The sequence below is a fragment of the Scylla paramamosain genome, chromosome 31, assembly GCF_035594125.1.
Source record: "Scylla paramamosain isolate STU-SP2022 chromosome 31, ASM3559412v1, whole genome shotgun sequence".
NCBI lineage: Eukaryota > Metazoa > Arthropoda > Malacostraca > Decapoda > Portunidae > Scylla > Scylla paramamosain.
In genome coordinates, this window is record NC_087181.1 from 3,487,191 (window position 1) to 3,508,950 (window position 21,760).

The 21,760-nt window shown below is 41.5% G+C and overlaps 2 protein-coding genes across 5 annotated transcripts in view; one reads left to right on the top strand and one right to left on the bottom strand.

Moving 5' to 3' along the window:
• LOC135116374 (uncharacterized) overlaps positions 1 to 19,809 on the bottom strand; it is a 136,223-nt gene extending 116,414 nt beyond the window's left edge. For 2 of the 4 annotated variants that reach the window (XR_010276267.1, XR_010276268.1), the window contains exons 1-2: positions 19,565 to 19,753; positions 12,178 to 12,243 (exon numbers count right to left, since the gene is read on the bottom strand). Coding sequence is in view for 1 of the 4 variants with exons in the window: in XM_064033759.1 (XP_063889829.1) it covers positions 2,998 to 5,400 (2,403 nt within the window). In the remaining 3 variants the exon portion in view is untranslated. Of the gene's footprint in view, positions 1 to 2,399; positions 6,221 to 12,177; positions 12,244 to 19,564 lie in introns of those variants that run through there. The other 2 variants (XM_064033759.1, XR_010276276.1) reach the window with 2 other exon arrangements.
• On the top strand, positions 9,145 to 16,077 carry LOC135116380 (uncharacterized). Its single transcript, XM_064033807.1, has 4 exons — positions 9,145 to 9,216; positions 11,638 to 11,709; positions 13,794 to 13,930; positions 15,238 to 16,077. The coding sequence occupies exons 1-4, from the start codon at positions 9,205 to 9,207 to the stop codon at positions 15,668 to 15,670; spliced, it is 654 nt and encodes a 217-aa protein (XP_063889877.1). The 5' UTR covers positions 9,145 to 9,204; the 3' UTR covers positions 15,671 to 16,077.
• Positions 19,810 to 21,760: the final 1,951 nt, after the last annotated feature.

A 21,760-nucleotide genomic window follows, 5' to 3' on the forward strand; every position in this document is an offset into this window, starting at 1 on the left:
TCAAGCAGTCTCCCTACAGAGTCAACCCCCGGAAACGAGAACAGATGCAGGAGGAGGTCCAGTACTTATTAGAGCAGGGCTTGGCTATACCCAGCAGCTCCCCATGGGCATCACCCTGCCTCCTAGTACCCAAGGAGGACGGACAACTGCGATTCTGCACGGATTACCGACGGGTCAACGCCGTCACCATTCCTGACGCCTATCCTCTGCCTCGGGTAGACGACCTGATAGATGAAGTAGGTCAAGCCAAATTTGTTACTAAGCTGGACCTATTAAAAGGGTATTATCAAATAGCCCTTACTGAAAGAGCTCAGATAGTCTCTGCCTTCATCACCCCTTTTGGACTTTTCCAGTATGTAGTAGCCCCATTTGGCATGAGGAATTGCCCCGCTACTTTCCAGAGGGCAATGAACAAGGTAATGCAGGGATTAAAAGGAGTGCTGGTTTACTTAGATGATATTCTTATTTTTTCACATGACTGGGATGACCACCTGTACCAGATCCAGAATGTGCTCAGCCGTCTGCAGGAAGCGAACCTCACCGTGAAGCTGGCGAAGTCTACGTTCGGAGCTGCCACCGTCTCCTACCTAGGACATCAGATTGGACAAGGCTCCGTCCGGCCCAAGACCGCTAACGTCGACGCAGTACTGAAGTACCCAACTCCCACTACTCGACGCGAGCTCCGCCGTTTCCTGGGTATGGCGGGGTTCTACCGGCGTTTCTGTCCAAACTTCGCAGACGCAGCTGGGCCACTTACTAGACTAACTAGTGGGAATGTGGCGTACAAATGGACCCCTGCCTGCCAACATGCCTTCAATCAACTTAAGAACTTGCTTGCTTGGGAACCGGTTTTGCGTGCGGCCGACTTCAGTAAACCCTTCATCATACATACTGACGCCAGTGATCACGCTTCGGGTGCCGCCCTCCTGCAAGAATCTGACGGAATCTTTCACCCAGTCGCCTACCACTCCGAGAAGTTCAACATCCATCAGAAGAATTACAGCACTATCGAGAAAGAACTTTTAGCCATTATCTCTGCCATCAAGAAGTATGAGTACTATCTTCAGTCCAACACCCAGCCACTCCAAATCTACACTGACCACAACCCTTTGACTTTTCTCAACAGGAACCGCTTCACTAACCAACGTCTGCTACGGTGGTCTCTACAGCTCCAGCCTTACCACATTGAAATGCACCATATTAAGGGACTGGACAACTGCCTTGCTGACACTTTGTCTCGCCTTCCCACTACGCCTCGCATCACTACCCGTCGCGACCCTGAGGACCCTAGGATCCTGTTGCCGGGGATACAGTCGTGCCTTGTGAACCGGTCGATGGAGGCAGCCGAGGGCCGAGCACTGCCAAAAGAACCATCTACCGGGCCCCAGACTACACACGTTCTGGTGGAATCAACCTTCACGGGACAGGAACCACCTCACTTCTCTAATGACGCAGAGTCATTCCTTCTGCGTCATCCTAAGAAGGGGGGAATGTCACACACGTGACTACTCTACCACGGAACCAGGTGCCTGCCTCTCAACTCGTGGCGCTGCCACGTGTATAGCTTGAGGCATACTGGATACGTGACCTCTAGCAGGCTACCAAGCCGATAACGAGGGGTGGAGTTCCATCGAGCTTCAGTCTCCTCCAAGGGTCGCTACAGCTCTGAGGTCGCCTTGGCATACGCTGGGAGCCTCGTATACACTCGAGAGCGGTGGTAAGAGTTACACCAGTGTTACACACACACACACACACACATAAACACACACACACACGCACACGCACACACACACACAAACACATTTATATTTATTTTCTATTATGTATATGTAAAGGTGTTTATTTTTTGCAATTTGTATCTATATGCATTTACTAACTTGGCTTAAGTTATTAACTGAACCAGTCTTTTAAGTTATTCAGTCCAGTTCAGATTGCCACTCCTTGTTACTTACTTTTACTTACTTAAATAATCTTCAATTTTGTATTGTTACTTAATTTAAGGGTTAACTTTAAGATATTAAATAGCAGTTAAAATGTCTCCTTTTCTCTCTTCTTTTAACCCTTCCATTGTTAGTGTGAGCAACACCCCTTCATGGTCCATCCCCTAGAGTTCAGTGTATGCTCACACGTAACAATGTTTACACGCTCCTCTGTTTTATGGGTAGATGAGAGAGGTAGAAATTTCATTAACTTTTCCCCATTTTTCGTATCCTTGACCGGTCTCCTCCACATGTATGGAAAGTGTCTATTATTGTTGTTGTTGTTGTTTGTTGCAAGTTATTTGTTGAGAGAGAGAGAGAGAGAGAGAGAGAGAGAGAAGCAGAATCATCTTAACCAAGTTAAAGTACATTCTTATACTGTTACTGTTTATTAATCAAAACAAGGAAATTATTCAAAAATTTTCTTTTATTGGATAATATATTTTATTTAAGTAGCAAATACTTGACATGTAGCACCTCAGCTGGTAGATAAACATCAAACATATCTTCAACTTTCATTTGAGCACTTCGGACAGAACAGCACTAGTGGAGCATTCAGAGTTAGCCACATATAAACGTCCCCATACAAAAATATATCGATATATAAATAAGACAAAACAACCTTTTCATTTCTTCTCAGGCACGACCAAGGAATCTTCAGTTATCTCTTGTCTTCCATCGGCATGATACACTATTCGCCGAGAGCACCACTGAGACAAGTTATCTTGTTATTTTTCTATGTATGGTCGTTGAGTGCTGAACTCTAGAGAGCCTGAAACGCCTGTTTCCGTTTCCTGGAGTGAAGTGGAAGTGATGCTGTGATGAACGTCGAGAGGGCTAAAACCAAAGCTTACACCTTCATCACTATTCTCTTGGTTTTGCAAGAGATCAAGCACACTTTCTATTGGATTTTCAAGACTGTCTTGGACTTGATGGTACGAACTAGTGGATACCTTTTGATGTCCATTGGTGAAGGAACTGCCAAGGCTTTGTTGCTCCGTCTTCTGGACACTGAAGTCTAGTTGAAAGTTCTTGGAACCGAACTGTTGATCCTGGAATTGTCTGGAGGAGAACTGTTGGTCCTGGAACTGGTTGTGGCCAGATTGTTGGTCCTGGAACTGGTTATGGCCAGATTGTTGGTCCTGAAACTGGTTGTGACCAAACTGTTGATCCTGGAACTGGATGTGACCAGATTGTTGATCTTGAAGCTGGTTGTGGCCAGATTGTTGGTCCTGGAACTGGTTGTGGACAAAGTGTTGGTCCTGGAACTGGTTGTGACCAGACTGTTGATCCTGGAACTGGCTGTGACCAGATTGTTGATCATGGAACTGGTTATGACCAGATTGTTGATCCTGGAACTGGTTGTGACCAGATTGTTGATCCTGGAACTGATTGTGACCAGATTGTTGATCCTGGAACTGATTGTGACCAGACTGTTGATCCTGGAATTGGTTGTGGCCGAACTGTTGATCCTGTAACTGATCGGAGACGAATTGTTGATCCTGGAACTGATCAGAGCTGAGTTGTTGATCCTGAGACTGTTTTGAGCCGGGCTGTTGATCCTGAAAATGGTGAGTGATAAAACCACCCTGGAGTTGTGGAGTGGCATTACCTTGATCCTGGACATGTGGTGTGAGTTTATCCTGAACCTCTGCAGTGGCACTGTGTTCTCCTTGCACTTGCGATGTGCTGAAAACTTATGCTGGAACTGTGTGGAGGACAGCTCTTGGCTTGATAGCTCTCGAACTCCAAACTCCTCATTCTGGAGCTGTTGGGTGATCAGAAAGTCGTCATCCTCAAAGTGCGAAGTACTAATATCCTTATGCTGAAAGCTCACATTTTCATCATCGACCTGTAGAGAACTAAAGCTATCACCACTGAAATGCTGGAAGTTGTCACTGTCATCGTCAAGCTGCTGGGTGCCGAGACCTTTATTTTGGTGTTGCTGAATAATAACGTCTTCATTCAGGAACTCTTGGAAAACATGTCCTTCATCCCGCATCTTCTGAGCCTTTACAAATTCATCCTGAGATCTCAAGATACTGATATTGTCATCATGGATTTGTTGGGCACTCAAATCTTTATCTTTCTCATCCTGAAAGCCATGGATGTTCAGAATTATGCCATCATCCTCAAAGAAATTTTCAGTGCTCTCACTGTCATCCTGGAAATTCTCGGTGCTTGCATCTTCATCCCGGGATTGTTGCGAGTCAGAATCATCATCCAAAGAGAATTGAGAGCTTGAATCATTATCTGAGTTTCTTTCTTCACTTTCAGATGAGTCTTTTATTTGGAGTCTTTGTACTCCATAACTCTGATCCTCTAATTGTTCTGTGCTGATGTCCCGACTTTGAGTACTGAAGAACTGGATTTTCTGGATGTCACCGGTACGACTGGAATGTGTTTTGGTACTGAATCCTTGATTTTCGACCGTCTGACCTCCAAAACCGTGGTGCTGTGTTGTGTGAATATCAATGTTCTGTTTCTGGGCCCTCCGTGTACCAAATTCTTGATTGTCTTTTGTCTGAATACCAAATCCTCGGTTCTGGTCCCTCGAGATGTCAGTCTTTTGATTCTGAGTCCTCTGAATATCGAACTCTAGATTTTGGATCTTTTGAATATCTTTTTTTGTACCTGGAGTAATTTGAGCATTGAAACTTTGAAGTCTTGTTGTCTTTACATCGAGTCCTTGATTCTGGATTCTGTCAGTAGAAAGGTTTTGACTTCGGATGTTTTTAGTGACAGGGCTTTCATTCTCATTCTTTTGAATCTTGCTGAATTCAGGATTTTGGATTTGTATTTGCTGGATGCCAAGGCTCTGATTTTCATTCCTCTGAGTGCTAGATCCCTGACTTTCGGTTTGGTGTACACTAGAGCTCTGAGCATGAATCTTCTGGGTGCCAGACCCTTGACTTTCTGCATTCTGGATGCCAGTCTTCTGACTCTGGATCTTTTGAGTGTCAGTTCTCAGACTCTGGCCCGTAAGGGCACCACGTTCTTGATTTCTAGTTCTCTGGATCCCTCTTCTTGGAGTCTGTGTGCTGACTCTTGGCCTCTGTGTCCTTATTGATCCGATAAAACCTAACTCCTGCACCCTTTCCAACAGATGAGGATCTGAAATACCTCGGATGTGAGCGCTCTGTGAGGTGCTGGATTTCTGAGACCTCAGAGAATCTCTGTTTTGAGATTCATGAGAGTCGAAAGCGCTTTGACTGCGAGTCCTTGAGGATTTTTGGCTATTGGACCTCAAGATACTTTGGTTGTGGGATGTATGGGAATGAGAAGAGCTGTGATTTTGGAATGCTTGGGGAATTTTGGCCTTCTGTTTGTGGTGAATCTGGGAACTGCGAGAACCTTGGAAGATGTGGGAGATTTGGGTCTGTGGTCTGTGTGTGCCCTGTCTCAGGGGATTTTGGGACATGCGGAACGTTTGGCTTTGAGGCTTTTGTGTGGCTTGGGTGCGGGTTCTCTGGGTGCCTTGGGTTCGAGATGTTTGGCTGGTGTGGAGATTTTGTCCCTGAGATTTTTGAGAGTCAAGGGAGATTTGACTGTTGATTCTTTGGGAGCTGTGGGATCTCTGAGAACTGTGGGAGACTGCGGTGTCGGACTTCTGAAAAGTAGGTGACTGACCAGGATTAACTCTTTGATTAACTTGTCTGTGAGTCACTTGAGAACCTTGGATATGGGACCTCTGGGGACTGTGAGATTCTTGATGCTGAAACTGTTGATGGTGGGGAATTTGAGATACTTGATTGCGAGACTTCTGGAAGCCATTTGACTGATTACTGTTGACTCTTTGACTAACTTGTCTATGAGAACCTTGGATATGGGACCTCTGGGGACTATGAGACTGTTGGCTGCGGGGACTTTGAGAGACTTGGTTGCGAGACGCTTTAAAGTGTTGGGAGCTGAGACTGTGAGATCCTTGGAAACCTTGTGACCTTTGACCTTGGACCTGTTGAGTACTTTGGCCACGAGATCTTTGAGATGCTAAGCTATGGGCCTTCTGGAATCTAAGACTCTGTGACTCTTGCCTGCTTTCCTGACTGTGAGATCCGTTGCTGAGAGCGCCAAGAGAGAAATGTTGAAGTGGAGTCCTGTGGGTTTGAACCTTCCGGGCAGTACTTGATTTAGACACACTCTGCCCCCTCGCCTGAGTATGTCCTGATGAGAGGGCTCCAGTGTAGCTTTGCAGTCCTTGCTTCCTCCTGCCGCTGGTGGTGGTGGTGGTGGTGGCGGTGCTGGTGGTGATAGGGTCAGATTCCTCGTTTAATTATCACCGGAACTATGCAGATTCCCATGAAAACAACCCCCACCAAAAAAAAAAAAAAAAAACATCCACTAAATCCTGTTAAAAGTATTCGACATGAAGCAGCAAAGGTTATATATATATATATATATATATATATATATATATATATATATATATATATATATATATATATATATATATATATATATATATATATATATATATATATATATATATATGATTTCAATGATAGTTTACCAAGTATTCTGCACTTATTGGGGTTTTCAAGAGTGTTTTCATGATTTTAATGCTAGTTTACAAAGAATTCTGCAGTTACTGTTTTTTTTTCAAGAGTGTTTTCATGATTTTAATCCTAATTTACCAAGGATTTTGTAGTTATTGGGGTTTTCAAGAGTGTTTTCATGATTTTAATCATAATTTACCAAGGATTCTGCAGTTATTGGGGTTTTCCAAGACTGTTTTCATGATTCTATCGATGATGTTTTCATGATTCTATCGATGATTTGAGAAGGAGTTTTCAAGAATGTTTTCATAATTCTAGCGATGGCTTACTAAGGATTCTGCACCACTGTTAAAAGGAAACACCAAGAAAACTCAATCAATAAACTATGAAGTCTTTGAAAATAGTCCTTAAGCGAATCCAAAGCGTTTAAAAGGAGACGTGCCCAGATATAAAGAAGATACAAGACATGTGGGGGTTGCCAAGAGAATCTGATCCTGACATAGTGGGCGTGAGAGAGCAGCGTTAAAGACATGGCCGGATAAGGGGAGAATATACGAGAGATGATGTGAGGGCTGCCAAGACAGTCTCATCCTGACATAGTGGGCGTGAGAGTGCAGTGTTAAAGACGTGACCGGATAGGGGGAGAATATACGAGAGATGATGTGGGGGCTGCCAAGACAGTCTTATCCTGACGGGTGGGCGTGAGAGAGCAGCGTTAAAGACATGGCCGGATAGGGGGAGAATATACGAGAGATGATGTGAGGGCTGCCAAGAAAGTCTCATCCTGGCGTGGTGGGCGAGGCGTGAGAGCGCTACGAGGAATGGAAGGCTAAGGTAGGTAGCACAGGGTTATGCTAATGCTACACGTCCAGATAATGAAAGTAATCCTACACGCGGTGAGTCAGGAATGAATACCGTGATGATACTGCTGCCTACTACTTGTTGCTACTCTTTCTTACTTACTTTCACATACTAGCGGGAAGGTCACAGCTAAGTTGAATGAACGTAGTGTACCGTGGTTAAGTTAGCACTATGTAGAAAGGTGACTACAATAAACTCCCTACAGGTTTTCTTCGTGACTATTTAACCTTGGGAAATATTCGGGTATGTTCTCAAGTTCCTTTTTTTTTTAAATTCGTTGTTGTTGTTGTTGTTGTTGTTGTTGTTGTTGTTGTTGTTGTTGTTGTTATTGTTGTTGCCGTAACCTTTAATTTTACGACTTCATAGCTCAGTATGGTGAATATGGCGACTTGTCTGACTACCACTCTCTCTCTCTCTCTCTCTCTCTCTCTCTCTCTCTCTCTCTCTCTCTCTTTGCATCGAGTGTCTGCACGCGTGTATTTGTGTGTGCATGTGTGTATGTTCTGAGTATTCTCTCTCTCTCTCTCTCTCTCTCTCTCTCTCTCTCTCTCTCTCTCTCTCTCTCTCTCTCTCTCTCTCTCTCTCTCTCTCTCTCTCTCCTTCCACCCATGCATCCATCCATCATTCCAAGCACCACTATCAAACAACTTTCCATCTATCTATCTATCTATCTATCTATCTATCTATCTATCTATCTACCTATCTCTGTCTATCTTCCTGTCCAGTCCCCATGAAAGTTATTTTTTTTTTCACGAATATACAATAATTTCCGAACAAAAACTCTCTCTCTCTCTCTCTCTCTCTCTCTCTCTCTCTCTCTCTCTCTCTCTCTCTCTCTCTCTCTCTCTCTCTCTCTCTCGGAATAACACGCTGACAACCAATCGCCGCCCTTGCCAACCCACCACCGTGAATGATAATGACTAAATGACTCCCTTTCGACCCACTGCCCTTGACACCGACACGATAAACGCCACTTTTGGGAGATAATATGTATTAGGGTCGTGGTGGTGGTGGTGGTGGTGGTAGTAGTAGTAGTAGTAGTAGTAGTAGTAGTAGTAGTAGTAGTAGTAGTAGTAGTAGTAGTAGTACAACGACAACAGAAAAACCACCACCACAACCACCACCACTACTCCCATGAACATCACCACCAACACCAACACAACAACAAGAACAAAGAGAACAAAAGCAAGAAGAACAAAAACAAGACGAACCAGAACCAGAGTATGAGGAGGATGAACAAGAGGATGAACACGAAGAAGAGCAGGAAGCACAAGAACATGAAAGCCACACCAAACCACACCACATCTCGTGCGGGAGGAACACAGCCAGAAAGACCCACAAGAACCAGCAGATCAAGAACACCCAGTTATCAGCTCCCTATGTCGCGTCTATGTGAGTCTGGAGTAGCGAGGGTAGCTCATTGTTTTTTTATCCCTTATACGTCAACGCGGCGGCGGACAGACTACTTTCTCCGGGCGGGAACTCAGAGCGACGACCGTCCGGCAGATCAGGGGTAAGACTCACCTTCCCTTCTGCCTGTCTCGGGGTCAAAGCAGGTGTGGAAAGGCGGTTCCCTTCCTTCCCTAAGTTGCCATTGATGCGCCACTAACACCTCACCCCTTCACTACCCACACGTTTCCTATATATCATTCTTTGTTTCTATGTCAAATTCATCTAGGTGATCTATTAGGGAAGCCAAGGAAGGTAAGGGTAAGGTAAGGAAGGTAAGGGACGTTTGGAAAGGTGAGGAAGAAGCGGCAATGGGGAGTTCCCGCCAGGATTGCAACCCCCCCCGCGTGAAAGTAAAGGTATATAGCCTCTGCAGAAGGAAGGGACGCTACAGTCTGTCTCTGTCTCCCTTCCCCGCCATGGCAGCTCAGGTGAGGACTGAGACGCGACACGGGGCGACTGGCTTGGTGCTGGCTTGCTGGCTTGCTGGCTTGGGACCACATTCTGAAACACTTTTGGCCGCACCCTGACTGCTTTCCAAAGGCTCTGGTTGAGGTGACACAGGTTTCTAAGGATGTTCTGGTGACAGATTAACAACATTTCTGCATTAAGAACAGGAGAGACACTCTTAAGAACCCGGCTAATTAACTGTGTGGCCTTGGAAAATAGTCGTGGTGAGAAATTAAAGTGTTTCTGAATACCCGCCTTGGTTACCGAGACTGCGCTGACCAGGATCGTTTTGTTTGAGTGAACGAACACCAGGGAAGTGAAGCTATTGGTCAAGGAAGGAGTGTTCTCAAGTGTTCAAGAGTGACTGAGTGTCGTCCCTCTATGTAGCGTGACTTTTGTATGAATGGAGCTTGTAAAAGACTACACACTACAGCACTGCAGGAAACTGTGACATTTTCATGATATACAACATTGCTGCATTACAGTGCATGGCGGTGGTGATGCTTGTGGTGGTGGTAGTCACTTTAGCATACAAGTCCACACGCACACACACAGGTGCAAGACTGAATGATAAAATAAATAGAGATAGATAGATCGTTAGATTGAGAGTTAGATAAATTAATTGAGTGAGAGGTTGATTGACACAGGTAAGGCAGGTAGATACAGATACGACAGATCAATAAAGTAAAATATACACAATTTCTCTCTCTCTCTCTCTCTCTCTCTCTCTCTCTCTCTCTCTCTCTCTCTCTCTCTCTCTCTCTCTCTCTCTCTCTCTCTCTCTCTCTCTCTCTCTCTCACACAACTTCCTCAAACAAGACACACATCCCAGACATTCACACGTACATACAAAAACAAACGAAGATGCACCAAACCAACTCTCCCTCCCTCCCTCCCTCCTTCCCTCCCTGCCATCCTACCCCTCCCCCACCTTCTCCTCGCGGTAAAAGTGGTCAGGAATCAGCAGAGAAAGGTCATGAGTCAGCACAGCGCAATACTGGGCGTACACGAGACAGGTTAAGGCGTAAAGAAACCGCAGGGAACAGGTTATGGTAATTAAAGGGACGAGAGAGGCAACGACGAGTGAAAGGGAAGGTTGTAAACAGGCAGGTGACGCGGTGTATGTGACGAGAGAGAGAGAGAGAGAGAGAGAGAGAGAGAGAGAGAGAGAGATACACTGCTCACCCAACACTACTACTACTACTACTACTACAACAACGACAACTAATAATAATAATAATAATAATAATAATAATAATAATAATAATAATACCATGAGGTGCTACTGTAAGGGAGTCAAGCCCACATAACAGATAGAGGAAATTTGAAAGCGTTACGGTCGCTTCTCCTCCTCCTCCTCCTCCTCCTCTTCCTCCTCCTCCTCCTCCTCCTCCTCCTGCAACTCACGCAAAAACACCTGAATTATTCTAGAGAAGAGGGAGAGGAAGAGAATCATAGCCATGCACGCTCTCTCTCTCTCTCTCTCTCTCTCTCTCTCTCTCTCTCTCTCTCTCTCTCTCTCTCTCTCTCTCTCTCGTCTCCATAACCCTTACATATACTATTAACTATCCCATCCTACTAACTTAAGTACTATTAGATATCCTGGCCTACTATTGACTATTTTAGCTTACTATTAACTATTCTGGCTTAATATGAACTATCCCAGCATACACAAACTACTATTATTTACTATACACCATCCTGACCTACTATTCACTATTTTGGCCTACCATCAAGTATTATCGTATCAATATTTAACTGCCCATTTATTTCTTCGTTGTTGTTTTTTTCACAGCTCCTCTTCTTTCTTCCCCATCGATAATTTTTAAAAAGCTTCACTGCAATTTGTTTTAGTATAGTGGTGTTGATGTGTCACTTGTTACTGCTGTGTTCTTCTCGAGTTTCCTCTCCTTGCTTATACAATTTCATAAAAAGCTTCACTGCAATCTGTGTTAGTGCAGTGGTGTTTCAGTGTCCCTTCCCCTCTGCTCCTCCAAGTGTGTCAGTGTTGCTGTGTTCCTTCCCCTCATCTCCTCTCCTCCCTTTGCTAATTATTTTCAAAAGCTTTACTATAATCCGTACTTTTGTATTAGTGTCGCTGTGCTCCTTCCACCCACTACCTCCTCTCCCTTGCATATACTGATTCTGAAGAGCTCCACTGCAATCTGTATCTGTCTGCCTGTGTGTAACTCATTACTGTTATGCTGCTCGCCCTTCTCAGCTTCTCTTCCTTCCTTCTCGCAGATTATAAAGAGTATCCGTGTTGATGTCTAACTTAATACTGTGTTGCTCACGCCCCCGACCTCCTCTTCCTTCCTTCTCGCATCATCTTGTAAAACCCCACTACAAACTATATTAGTCTATCTGTGTTACTCATTACCATTGTGTCGCTTCCCCCACAGCTCTTCGTCCTCGCTTTGGCGTTCGCCGCCTGCACAGCAGCGCCGCAATTCAGCAGCGAGGAAATAGAACAGGTAATAGTAAGACTGCTCATGGAACGCTTAACTCAGGGTCGACTAATACACGCGGGTCACACATAGTTACTCAAGGGATTCAATAATGCATATCCAAAATCCATTGAAATTAATATTGCACCAAAAAATCACGAATATGCATAAAGATTCAACAGCGTGATTCATTCAAAAGACAGTCACTTAGTCGATGAATAATACTCCCAGTTCACATACATATTCACAAACTGCGTAATTCACCAGTACATATCCAAAAAACCCAATAAACTGAAGAACATTGCATCAAAGTCACACATATTCATAAACTGACTCAGCAGCATGATACGAGTATATTCATAATACATTCACTTAGTAGATGAATAACAGATCCACTTCACACATGCCTTTTCATAAACATACTTAGCAACATACCAGATTCAAAACACGCTCGGAAATTGCCACATGATGCACTAGAGATACACAAGTACTCACTCATGACTCGGCAACACGAGGCCAAGGCGCTGCTGTCACTGGCGTCATTGGGTCCAGTTCCTCAGCCTGGAGATAAAGAGGGTTTTTTTTTTTTTTTTCATTCCAAGACAACAGATAGATTGAGTGATCTTTTCCACCCATTTGTTTTCATCTAGATTTGTGTTTTATTTATCAATTTTATTTCTTATTTTATTTTCATTTTTATTCACTTTTTTGAGGTAGCATCAATCTCAAGTGTTTTATTCAAACTTTTGTGTCCCGAGAGAGAGAGAGAGAGAGAGAGAGAGAGAGAGAGAGAGAGAGAGAGAGAGAGAGAGAGAGAGAGAGAGAGAGAGAGAGAGAGAGAGAGAGAAAACTTGCCGAAGCTCGACTTGCAAAAAAGCCTTGACTTGGTCCCAGGTTCCAGGCTATAAATGTCCGTCACTCAAGTAAACAGCCGCATTGAGTAACATTCATAATTTTAGGGGGTTTCCAATAACGTTTTCATGATTCAATTGTATAGCTTAACAAGGCAATGCGCAGCAACACCGTGGTCATAAGGCGCGAGGGCTTAACAAGGGATTTGTATCTTCACTAGGAAAAACGCCCATGAGAACTCAACTAATCACTTCTGTGCTCTGTGAAAAAATAAATAAATAAATAAAATAAAAAATACCCTTATATGAAAGCAAGTGTTTAAGAATGCGCGCCAACAAAGGACGAGCAAGAGTAAAAATGTGTCAGCCTTTAGAAACAGCATGCAGATATTACAATAATTACTAGCGTCTATTTTATTACCTCTTTCAATTTCTACACAACATGAAACCAGTATATTATCAACCGATCTGAACACTACACGAGTAATTTAATGGATAACAAGCGGACAAAAACTTAAGGCCACTGTGCATGACTATCACAATTACAGTCAAGGGAACAAGCCATCAGAGGCAATGAGTCAAAAACATTACAGTGTTTGGTACACGAGTAATGAACGTATAAAATGACTGTAATGTGAGGCGTCCTTGCTTTAACGAACGCGGTACTCGGCATTCCATCCAGCACGAGAGAGAGAGAGAGAGAGAGAGAGAGAGAGAGAGAGAGAGAGAGAGAGAGAGAGAGAGAGAGAGAGAGAGAGAGAGAGAGAGAAATTAGTTCCGGGGGTGTCCTGCTACTCTTTTAATTAAAATGGTTTAAACCGTAGCATAAAAATAATAATAATAATAATAATAATAATAATAATAATAATAATAATAATAATAATAATAATAAAAGAAAAGCCTGAAAAGTTAGCCAATTTAATTCCGGACGTGTCTTAATAGCTGTCATTCAAAACAGTTAATGTCGTAGCATAAAACAGACTAAAGTCCAAAGGCAAAAAAAGAAAAAAGTTGATTATTTCATTTCGGAGGTCTTGATATACTTCTTTAAAACAGTCGTACCATAAAACTAACTAAATAATAATAATAATAATAATAATAATAATAATAATAATAATAATAATAATAAAAATAATAATAATAAATGGAAAAAGTCAACAGAAAAATAACGTTCACCAATTTGATTCCGGAGTCGTCAAGTTAAATGATAAAAAAGACAAGCCGTCAACATTAACGCCACTAAAACCCACATTCTTTCAGCCACCGACGCCCTACGACTTCGCCTACGGGGTGAGTGTGCCGAACACAGGCGACGCCAAGGAACACAAGGAGACCGTGTCCCCATCAGGCCGTACTGAGGGAGAGTACCGCTGGCTGCAGCCCAACGGTCTGTACAGGTACGTGTTAACTGTGACATGACCCACTGCTCAGAGTAAGACTTGTGGAAGTGTGGGTCTTAAAACCTTTTTTTTGTGCTATGGTCGCCCTTCGTTAACTTTCCTTGTACCTGGTTTGGATCGCGACACATAACAGAAATGAAAGAAAAACATAGTTAATTTTATCTTTTCTACGCTACAGAAATATTTATGACAGCTTAGCATAAAAAATATATAAAAAAAGTGTCTAATAAGTTACAAGTATTAAGGGGAAAAATTTGTTTAGCAGTCAAAGGGTTAAGGAACCGAGGCTTGAAAACAGGTATAAGAATGTTGCTTTTGTGAACTAAGGCATTGGGAATAACATGTAACTGCGAGTCTTTGGGAAACAAGACATTTTTTTCTTTAAGAAAGGCATTAGAACTTTGAAAATGGGTAATAAGAAAACTAGAAAGAGAATGTTATATGGATTAAGAAACTACGAAAAATTCTACTAATGTGAACAGAGGCAAGAAAAATTTGTCTGATACTGAAACTTCTATGAAAATTTGACCCTTTATGTACTAAAAACTAACAGGAAAATTCAGTTTCTTGCATGGACTGGGATCGGAAAGGTGGCTAAATACGTGAATAATATGTGCCTTTTTGTGGAGTGGGCCAAACCTTTACTATATGGAACTGACACGTGTGATGAACCTAGACAAAATTATACAAGCTCATTATCACCAGTCTCGACGTTAACAACACAGTAACTTGCCCACACTTTATTTCTGTAATAAGAACTGCTTTCATTATCCACTTGTTGAAAAAGAGAGGAAAGAATCATTGGTGTCACCTAATGTCAGTCCAAGATGTGAGGATTGGTAGAGACGCTATTTCTTAAGTGTCCCTTAGTTGTGATAAATATCGTTTTCAGTATTAACATTCGGACTTTAAAGGGAGACTTAAATATTTTGCAACAGCTCCAGTTAGTGTGACGAGATACAGGACTTAACCTCTACTACCCATAGCACGGTCTTAGTTTTGCTGTGTATTTAAATAGAATAATATAACAAATAACATCAGGTCTGCTATGAAAGGCAAAGATAATCTTTGCTTCTAGACAAATTTTCACAATTATCTCAACTTTGTACTAGTCTCTTAGATTGTTTTATAGCCTAGAAAGATAAAATCAAGCTCCTTTCCTATATTTTCCTTGTGTCCATCTATTTTGTTCATAGTATTCTGAATGTTAACAAAGAACAACCACAGCGGTAAACTTGCCAACACAGCAGTTATATTTGGGTGAAGATAATGTCTATAGCCATATCCACACTCCACGCTGGCAGGGTGGTGCGGTACTTCGTGGAGGGAGACTCCGGCTTCCAGGCTGAGGTGAGCGAGGAGCCCGGCCCGGATGTCGCCAACTACTACACCAACTCCCTCACCCAAGAGAGCAGCCAGGGTGGTGCCCCAGCCGCCTCCCAGAGCCTTGGCAAGAGCCTGGTAGACCTCAGGAGTTCTGTCAATGCCATCAGCGCTCCCAGGCCCGCCACCCGCCCGGCAACGCGTCCCATCCAGACCTTCAGGAGCCAGCCACAGCCCCAGCCACAGCCAACCTTCATCAGCCAGCCAGCATTCTCCGGCAACATCATCGACGGCGGCATCATCGACGGCGGCATCATTGACGGCGGCATCATTGATGGAGGAATTATCGATGGCGGCATAATTGACGGCGGCATCATTAATGCCAGCTTTGAGGACGACGGGTTCTCCGGCTGAATGGTTCCCTCACGCTCACCATGACTCGCCCCGTTTGTGTTTTTTTTCCCGTGAAATACAGTGACACGAAAACTAACCACAGGTGCCGCCGGTGGCGGGGTAGACTTCCCAAGTTACAAACACTGCAAGCACCATACACTCTTCATACAGTATATCACAGGTACTCAGCTACATCATACAGGTAATTGCTTCAGAGATGTGTTGCCAAAGATTTATTGCTAAACTTGGGATTTTTATCATTCCACCGGAGTTGGACCAATATTATCTTGTATTTCTATCACAGTACAAAATTATAACATAGGCAATAATATGAACCTGTCACTGTATTTCATACGAAATAGTTTTACTATGTAATAACTGGGCTACATATAAGTCTGTATTTATTTTGTTAAACAAAATAGTGACTACTTCTGTGTCTCCTTCCCCCTGAACCACTGTGTAATATTTTACCAACAAAACTATGCTGGAGTGTTCCATGCCTGCAGGGCAACAGTGGTAACAAGAATGTTGTATCCAATCTGTATAACTGGGAGTGCAAGACTTGCTTGTCTCTCATTTTCAAAGCAATGAGGACAAACTTGGTGGTGAACTGCAACACCATCCAATGCCAGACACTCAATCACCTACAGGAGCATTAACAAAATTTTAAAATATTCGTATGCTATCAAAAGTTATCAGAAAAAATCACACTTTACAAGCCTTTTATTCTTGTAATAACAATGACCATATCCTCAGGTTGTGCCAGTCTTCCTCAGAAATTATGCATATAGTGTCAATACTCTGTTATTTTGCTCCAACACAAATTATGCAGTACATACATTAGGCTCCTGCATACAGAAGCCTAACGTAATGCTGTGAAATACAAAAATTATTTTGTCTCACAAATTCATAAATTTAACATACGTATGTACACTATGTAGCCTTGAAGGCCTCTAGAGTACTTCAGGACATTACACAGCTGTTGTTCAGGCCAGGGATGTTTCATCAGTGTGAGGCAACACAGGCAATACTGGCTGTGATCCATGAGGGCTACATGACACTCCTTAGTCCTCACCTCCACACACTTGGATAGACTCTAAATCAGTTACCTCCATCCTTGGTGTGGAGATTATGGGCAGTACATTAATGAGGTTTATGAGTTCATTAAAAGATCTTGAATAATCTTGATAATGATCTCAAGTAAAGGTGTGATCAGCTATTTGAAAAACCATAAATAAATATATAAACATAAATAAAATAAGGAAATAAAGAAATAAAAAATTAGATAAAAATCAAATTCATTATTGTTTGTGTGCTCAGAGTAAATGAGGCCATCTTGACAACTGATGTCACCACTCCTCAGTACTTTCTTTCTTCTCATGCAATGAAACTCACAAAAAATACATGTAAAACACGAACAATGTGAGGCTAAAACTTGTTCACATGAAGAATTTGGGCATGAAATGGAGGTAGAATATAATATTAGTTAAGCTAACATAACCAGAACCCAGACGTGATGCTTAGTAGTAAGAAAATTTCAAACTGCAACAACTAAGAAAGATTTGTCAAAAAGTAATAAATGATCACTGCTAGACATGCAGCTACACTTGTTGCTGTTAAATCAGCCAAAACACTTATAGCACAGAGGGCAAGTGAAGGTAGGTAAAAGACAAATTGTTCTGTTACAACCCTCATCACAGAACACACCTCTTGAACACTGAACTGATAGGAGTGGTAGCACAAGGAAGTGTGCTTCTAGTTATGCCAATGAGTGAGTCTTGCCTTCTTGAGAAATGTTCACATCATTATAATGGCAAGAACTTTGCACAGGATGACAACTGTTTCTTCACTCTAGTAACGAAGTTTGAACTGACTGATTTATTGTAATTCAATGCACATACTGCCAAGTTTCCTGACATAAGTTATCAAATATGAACATTCATAAAGTCCAATAATTGCAAGACAAAACTAAGACAAAACTAAAATATGTAGCCAATTAAAGACAATTAAAGACAAAACTAAGACAAAACTAAAATATGTAGCCAATTAAGACTGTTAAATCAGGTTAGTTTACTTAGGAAATTTCCCTAAATGCTGTTTAATATTTCTTGTGTTAAATATGTATGTATGAATTGCAGTGCTCTTTCCATAAATTAGTTTCCCTCGAGTCCCTCAGTTCACTGCGGGAGGGAGTGGGGACAAATGCAGTTCTAATATACATAGCATTACTGGTTAGTTTTGTAAGTCATCTGTTGTCTTTGAAGAAAAATAATTTTCTGATAGGTTTTGTTTTTAACTAATCTAATGTTTGTCTTCTTTGGAACAACTACAGTCACAGTCACCAGGACTGAAGGTTTCATCATCACACACACCCACCCATCAACACTGTCCAAACCTGTGCATGCAGTACCACTTTCAGAATACTTATCACTGTCAATAATATATACAGACAACAATGGTAAATTGGTGAATGTCACTAAATGTTGTAAATTCTAAGCTTCAAATAATAAAACAAAAAAAGCTGCCAATATCAACTATTAATAGTGGGAAGCATAATGTGTCCCCACAAACAAGACTTCAGACACAGTGTTAATGACCAGATTGTCAGAGTAATATTATGCAACTTTCAGTCTCCATGACTGCCACTAGTATTTTTTTTTTTTTTTTGTTATCTATTTATTTTTTTCATTTATTTATTTATTTTTATTTATTTATTTTTTTTTTATCCTAATGTGGTGAGGCTTATAAGGTTAGTCTCTCATATGGAGGCTTAGTTAGTCAGTCACTGTCCACGGTAGAACAGGCAGATTTGCACTGTATATAGATATATTATTTAATTACTGAAAAAATTATGATTAAGAATTAGCTGTATAATTTAAGATACACTGGATGGTTAGTTTACCATATCTTTGTCTGTAACAAAAGATTAGTTTCTCTGACATTCTCTGATTTTAATACTGAATGGTTTGTTAACCAAATAAAAAAAAAAATTCCACATGTTTAGGAGTATTGTTTTTTATTACTTTTATGGATACTGAGGAACTTACTTTATTGAAGTTTTCATCACAAATGAATAGTGCCCATGATATAGGGAATTTTTGTTAGGTGATGCTAATGGATTAGGTCAGATTAGGTTAGATCAGATCAGGTCAGGTCAGGTCAGGTCAGGCCAGGTCAGGTTAGGTTAGGTCAACTTGTTAAGTTAGGTCAGATTTGGTTTGGTCTGGTTATGCCTTCTTTTTAAGCCATCATCTTCATTCAATCACCCTAAAATGGCCATTTTCGTGTTCCCAGACCATAAACCCCGCTTTTCAACGAGTACCCAAGATCGTAGGAGGATGAGGGGTGAAGAGGCAAAATGAAGTATTTCCGACGTATTTTAAACTCAAAATCGTCTAATATAATAAACCAATAACGAATATCACAGTTTTGTACTCGAAATGCTGTTTGGTCCTATGATGAAAACTGACCAAGAAACACCCACAACCCACAGAAACAAACAAGTGCAGGGCAGGGCAGAGCAGAGCTGGGCATCCCTTACCACCTGACCCAAATAGAAAAAAAAATAATAATTCTAGACCACCAGAACCAATAAAACGATTATCAAACGGACATCACAACAATATACACAGCAAAAAAAAAAAAAATGAAATAAATATATTAAAAAAAAAAAAAAAAAAAAAAAGCGTGCGGGGCAGAGCTGGTCGGGGAGGGGCATCACTTTCTACCTGAACCAAAGTCATCAAACACACACACCAGGCTCCCCGCTCACAAGCTTGAACAATAGCCACATTACCCCCAGCCAACACAAGAAGTGCAGGTGAACTAATACAGGCAGTGCACAGTGGCAAACACAGAACACACAACGACATAATGGTAGGCTACATATCCACACACACTGTTCGTTCCCCTTACCTAACTGCCAAGGGTGATTACTGCTCTCTAGGACGACTCTTATCGTCTTGAATCCCAGCATACTGCACACAATCAGAAAAAATACTGCGCATACTAAGATAAGTGTCTGTTTTGGGGAAATAGTCTGAAAGCGCGATTAATTTCCCTCTACTGGCACAAACACTGAAAGATTCAAACGTGGTGAGGTGTCTCGAGCAGCTGTGAATCCTCCAGTCAGCAGGAAATAAAAGAATGTCGAGATGTGTGATGTTACAATGATATTACTCCTCGTGATCCTTTTTATTTATTGTTACACTCATGACATGTGATTATCAAACTCTAGTATTTATCGTAAGTTTTTATCTGGTATATCCGTTTATTTAAAGCTCCGTTTTAGGCGTTGAGTGAAGTGGCAGTTTAATATATGTTTTATTGATTTTATTACACTCATTGATTAATTAACAAACTAAATAGATAGTTTCATAAATAACTAAAACAACAACAACAAAAAAAAAGGAAAAACTCACTTACTTAAGCTAACAGTACACATAAACATGAAATACTGTTATATAGTGTTAGGATTTACCCCTCCCGCCATTTTTTTCTTTTTTTTTTCGTCTTCTTTTCGTTAACATGTGGTGCATAAAATGAGCGTAACATCCAGCCACGTACGGGCTGTACCCAATTAGTGGTATCGTTTGCATAGCTACGGTGATACTTGATGCATTACGTGAAAAGATAAATATTGCCACAACTATTAGTACTTAATAATATGTCTTAACGTGTGAAACTTTTCCTCTATTATCCACTTAAAATACGAATTACATGCCAGTTACGTTACAAATTACACGGCTGTTCTGTAACAGTGTTTGAGAGTGTACAGAAGTGTTTATGGGTTTCTTAGGATGCTCACGAGTGTTTAGATTTTAGAAGTATTTGAAAATGTGTGAGTATTATATAGTGTCATGTGTAGGAAAGTGTGTAAGTGTTTGCGAGTGTTTAAGAATGAGTAAGAGTGTCTAGGAGTATGTGGGAGTGATTACGAGTGTTTAAGAGTAAGTGAGATTATTTGCGATCATTTAAGAGTGTGTGGGAGAGTTTGGGAGCGTTTGGGAGTGCATGGGCATGTTTAAGAGTGTTTGGAAGTGTTTGTGAGCGTTTAGGAGTGTGTGGGAGTGTTTAAGAGTGTGTGGAAGTGTTTGAGTGCACTTAAGAATGCCTAGGAGTGTGTTTGAACATTTAGGGGTGTTTGGGAGCGTTTAGGAGTTTGTGGGAGTGTTTGAGATAACATATGGTAAGTAATGTTGTTATCGCCAATACTTCATGACGTAACTGTGTGAACCTTTCCTTCTTGCTAATATGTATTGTTGATCTAATTCAAGCTATAATACTTGGAGCAGCTTAGTTATTTGTTGTGGTCAATGTGGTGACGAGTATTTTGGTAACATTGAGTATATTAAGTGTGAAAGTAGGTTGTGATGAATTTAGTTGTAACTGTGTGAAACTTTGCTCTTGCTTATTATAAAGTTATATTATTAGTACAGCTTTGTATAATTTACTTAGATATTTCGGTAATGCTTAATGCATTATCCTGGCCACAAAAACAAAGTTAGAAATAAAAATCAGTATTTTTTCATGTTTTCTAGGCATAAGCAAATAAAAAATTATATTTGTTACCCAAGGACAAAAATCGTGTTACACAGTGATATATTAAACTCAGGTATTTATCATATGTTTTTATTTGGTATGTTTGTGTGTTGTCACACACGTGACTACTCTACCACGGAACCAGGTGCCTGCCTCTCAACTCGTGGCGCTGCCACGTGTATAGCTTGAGGCATACTGGATACGTGACCTCTAGCAGGCTACCAAGCCGATAACGAGGGGTGGAGTTCCATCGAGCTTCAGTCTCCTCCAAGGGTCGCTACAGCTCTGAGGTCGCCTTGGCATACGCTGGGAGCCTCATATACACTCGAGAGCGGTGGTAAGAGTTACCAGTGTTACACACCCACACACACATAAACACACACACACAAACACATTTATATTTATTTTCTATTATGTATATGTAAAGGTGTTTATTTTTTGTAATTTGTATCTATATGCATTTACTAACTTGGCTTAAGTTATTAACTGAACCAGTCTTTTAAGTTATTCAGTCCAGTTCAGATTGCCACTCCTTGTTACTTACTTTTACTTACTTAAATCTTCAATTTT